Genomic DNA, 5,000 nt, shown 5'->3' with positions numbered 1-5,000 from the left:
CCTCTCCTTCTCAGAAATCTTCGGTGATTCGCTCGAGACGGGAACTGCGTAACATAAAATCTGTTACACACATATATACAGCAGTGTGTGTGTGTGTGTGTGTGTGTGTGTGTGTGTGTGTGTGTGTGTGTGTGTGTGTGTGTGTGTTTTGAGGACCTATTCACTATACCACGAATGTGGAGGTTCTTTCCATTTGAATGAAATCGTCTGGCAACAAACATAATAATTTTCTCGTATGAGACGAGTTCAACGGAATCCTTTGAGGAGTTGAGGTCCTTCTACCTGATTAGAATCGACTGGCGCCCTCCACAATAAAAGTCAAACCTCAAAGCTGGTGTAAGTTTGCGAAAAGGGGGAGAATCCCCCCAAAACAAACAACAATGTTGCAGTAGCCATAACAACACACACACACACACACACACACACACACACACACACACACATATATATATATATATATATATTATATATAAATATATATATACATATGTATATCAATATATATGTATAGAATATATATATATATATATATATATATATATATGTGTGTGTGTGTGTGTGTGTGTGTGTGTGTGTGTGTGTGTGTGTGTGTGTGTGTGTGTGTGTGTATATGTATATGTAGATTATATATATATATATATATATATATATATATATATATATATATATATATATATATATATATATATATACATATATATACAGTATTTTTTAGTGGACACCTACGCGATATAGAATTAGAAAAATAAATATTATTTTTGTAAATTATAATGCATCAAGTTTATATTTTTCTTGGCGGAAATTAATAACAGAAAACGTTGCTAAGAGCTATGAACAAACGAAGTCGCGTCGACTCCTTTAGACGCCATCTTTGCTTTGATAGATTCGGAGATCGAAAACGAAAACGTCGACCCTGATGACTTCTAAAATTACAGGTACCGCATTGCTAGATGCTGGTTAGGTTATGTTAGGTAGGTTGGTTAGGTTAGAATAGACGAATTTATCATACTTTCATTTGTTCCACCTCTACATCTACCAAAACAAAAATGGCGTCTCAAGCAGTCGAAGCGCTACATTTGTTTGTGTATAGCTTTTAGCAAATTTTTCTGTTATTGATTTCCGTCAAGAATAACGTATACTACGTTGATGTATAATTTACAAAATTATTTAATTTTCTATTGCTTTAACGCGTTGGTGTGCACTTCTAACTTTGCTTCTCTCAAGTGATCACGTGCTGTTTACTTGGATAATAATGGGTTACAATGGATATGAATGGGTGAGCGATACACCAAAAGACCTTTTGGTACATAGCCGGCCACGAAGTCGTTTACAGATACCAGATGCTGAACTTCGTGAGAAGTTCTTCTACTGAAGGCATTCTCGCCTTTTGTTTCGAGTTTGCTTGTGACTTCATTACATTTTGGAATACAAACACGTGCAAGCATACATATAGACGCGCGCGCACACACACACGCACACACACACACACACACACACACACACACACACACGGCCCGGTGGCGGATTGGTAAGGCACTGGCCTCACAAGCCGGAGTACCGGGGTTCGATTCCCCGGCCGGGCGGAGACAAGTTGGGTTTGTCTCCTTTCACGTGTAGCCCCTGTTCACCTAGCAGCGAGTAGGTACGGGACGTTAGTCAAGGAGTTGTGACCTTGCATTCCCGGTGTGTGGAGTGTGAGTGGTCTCAGACCTACCCAGAGATCTGCTAATAATGAGCTCTGAGCTCACTGCCGTAGGGTAGTGTCTGGCTGTCTCGAAAAGAGGCTGCAGCAGATCCGAGGTGAATACACACACACACACACACACACACACACACACACACACACACACACACACACACACAAGGAGTACCTAAATTCCGGAAGGGGGGAGCCCTGCGCAGGACAGACGAGGGCGAAGGAGGATCCTTCCTTCCTCACGTAGCTTCTTGATCTTGCTTCCTCCAGCACTTTCGGCGACTCGCTCGAGACGGGCACTATCCAACACAACACCAATTAGTGTGTGTGTGTGTGTGTGTGTGTGTGTGTGTGTGTGTGTGTGTGTGTGTGTGTGTGTGTGTGTGTGTGTGTGTGTGTGTGTGTGTGTGTGTGTGTGCGTGTGTGTGTAAACACGCTCCTTGTAACCTAAATATACCCCAAGACTTGTGAACATTTTTCCCATAAATCTATTAGCTTAACCTAACTATAATCCCCATAACTTGAACAGAACTTTGCGTCGAATTCGACAACAGATCTCAAAGTCTGGACATCGACGTCCCCAACTTACAAAGTTGAAGTCCTAAATGACCTGCTTTTCGTCTTAAGTCTTTATTTTTGTTTTGTTTTGTATTATTAAAGTTGACAATATAATACCTGAGTAAGCGCATAACACTGACACACACACATACACACACTAAGAACCAACAGCGAGCTCTTAAAACGGAGATTCAATCCTTCTTCTTTACGCGTCGACATGACGTCACGAGGGCGGCGGCGTCTAAGTTCAAGCGCGCAAAGACAATGTTACCATCCTACCTGAACTCCGGGATAGGAAAGCCCTGTACTCGGCAGGGAAGCGCGAAGCTTGTCCCACGGACCCAGACGAAGGAGTCGATCTTAGCCCCATCAGCAACCTTTGGAGACTCACTCGAGAAGGGTTCTGGAGGAGGAGGAGTAGGAGGAGGAATGGGATGTCGAGGGTGACCTATATAGTGTCGAGTGGAAAGAGAATTACGCAGTGCACTGTTCGTGCTGGGATGGGGTAAGAAGCCTTGTTTCCGAAGTGCCGTTTGATTACAACGTTGTCAGTGAAGTTAGGATAAGTTAGATTAGACAAGTTAAGTAAGGATAGGTCAGTTATGGCCAGGGTAAGTTTGGCAAGACTATGTTCACCAAGGTTAGGTCAGGTTAAGTTAGGTCATGGCTAGCTTAGATCAGGTTTGGCTAGGTATGATTAGGGGAGGCTAGATGAGGTAGATATGGTTTGGTTTAGCTGGATTAAGTTAGGTTAGGCTAAGTATGATCAGGTTAGGCTACGTTTCGCTAGGTGAAACTAGGTTTGATTACGTGATGCTAGGTTTGGTTGATTTCGTTTAGTTAGGTTAGATAAGAATACTTTTGTCACAATAGAGTTAAGACTGGTTAGGCTGGACTGTGTTATCTGATGGACAGGAGATAATGCAGGATATTTACGATACAGGACAGGATAATACAGGAGGGTCGAGACGATATAAAAATCCTACCCGAAAGTCAAGAAAAAAAAAAATCTCTCCGCCTACCCAAAAGTCAAGAAAAAAAAAAAGAATCTCTTCGCCCCCCCCCAAAAATTTTTTTTTGCCACTTTCGTGTCATACAATCAATGACACAATTGTGATCGAAAGGAATCCAAAATACCAAGAATCTTATTACTAGTCTGGGTCTTGTTACCACGAGACTTCCACTAGCAGAAGCTTAAAAAAATGTATAAAAGTATCGTCTGGAAATCAAATCCATATTTGTATTTTCTTCGTCCTTTCCACTTCCTTTACCACAAGATTTTTTTTATTTTTTTTTTGTAACGTCAGGAAATCCAGGTTTCAAATTTTATTTACTTCTTCCGCACCTTCTATCACCAGAAGGTTCCTAAAGTTGTTGTTTTTTAACGTCTAGAAACTTAGGTTCTTTTTCTTATGCACTCTCCACCATCAGAAGCTTCATGGAGAAAAATTCAAACGTCTAGAAACCCAGTTTCTTCTCTTTACTTTATCTCTTCTGCACCCTTTACCACCAGAAGATTCTTAAGAAATTTTGAAACGTCTAGAAACCCAGACGTCTGGACACCTTAGCTTTTCTGTCTCCTCCACTAACAAGATTCTTCATATATAAAAAATAAATAAATATCTAAAAAAGCAGGTTCTTTTTTCACTATCAACATCACCGTTCCCCGTCCACGAGATTCATAGGGACATTCTGTAACAACCAGACACTCAGGACCCTCTATTCTTTCCTTATCGATGCAGCCGTCTCCCGAAGAGCGATAAACACTTCAAAGATTCCCTGGCACGTCATATCGCCCCATAGATCAGAAGGCACCGCAAAAAAAAGAAAAAAAAAACTGTCACATTTTTCCCTTTCCCCCTTCGAAGCGAGACCCTAGAAATCATCGATTTTTTTTTTTTTTTTTATCTTTTTATGTCTGGAAAAAAAAAGGAAATAAAAAAAATATTTCCAAAATGACGACGAGGCGTTCATGATCTGACATAAGACACTTAAGATTATAGTGAAAGAAGACGTTGAGGGTGAGATATATCTATATAGCAAAACGCTTTTTTCTTATGTAAGGGAGGTAGACAGCCAAGGCACACAACCATCCTTCACCCATCCCACATCCTTCTAACATACTCTTTATCTTAGTTCCATGTAATAATCATTAAATTTTGTATTCTTTTCTAAAACGACGTCGCCATTTCTCAAAAGACCTTCAGCAAATTTGGGCACAGAGGGCCACGTGCACTCCAGAATAATGAATGAACAAAGAAAACACGGATTCAAGGCTCCCTCTGGGGATCCGGGGGTTATCCATTCGGGTACCCGTACAAGGCCAGGAACCTCTTCTTGTAATGCAATAAGTGTAGGAACGACAAGGAAAAGGTATATTATTAGGTTGAGAGAGAGAGAGAGAGAGAGAGAGAGAGAGAGAGAGAGAGAGAGAGAGAGAGAGAGAGAGAGAGAGAGAGAGAGAGAGAGAGAGCGAGAGAGAGAGAGAGAGAGAGAGAGAGAGAGAGAGAGAGAGAGAGAGAGAGAGAGAGAGAGACACACACACACACACACACACACACACACACACACACACACACACACACACACACACACACACACAGAGGACCCTGGTTTCGTACAGGCCCGGAGAGTCTGACGAAGACAAGGGACGAGGAAGACCGTACCTGAACTCTGGCACGGGGTTGGCCTGCACTCGGCAGGTCAGGGCGAAGCTCTGGCCCACCCTGCGCAAGTCGATGTTGCC

At 41.9% G+C, this 5,000-nt stretch overlaps 1 protein-coding gene across 50 annotated transcripts in view; it reads right to left on the bottom strand.

Moving 5' to 3' along the window:
* The window catches only part of Dscam1 (Down syndrome cell adhesion molecule 1), a 635,227-nt gene that overhangs the window by 200,268 nt on the left and 429,959 nt on the right, over positions 1 to 5,000 (bottom strand). The window contains exon 7 of one of the 50 annotated variants that reach the window (XM_076206116.1): positions 1,872 to 1,995. The exons of the other annotated variants lie outside the window; for them this stretch is intronic. Within the exon in view, the coding sequence (XP_076062231.1) occupies positions 1,872 to 1,995 (124 nt within the window). The remainder of the gene's footprint in view (positions 1 to 1,871; positions 1,996 to 5,000) is intronic. 50 annotated transcript variants of the gene reach the window in all.

This window comes from Oratosquilla oratoria, chromosome 1, assembly GCF_046742065.1.
Source record: "Oratosquilla oratoria isolate Oo_2021 chromosome 1, ASM4674206v1, whole genome shotgun sequence".
Lineage (NCBI taxonomy): Eukaryota > Metazoa > Arthropoda > Malacostraca > Stomatopoda > Squillidae > Oratosquilla > Oratosquilla oratoria.
This window is presented reverse-complemented; position numbering and strand designations above follow the sequence as displayed.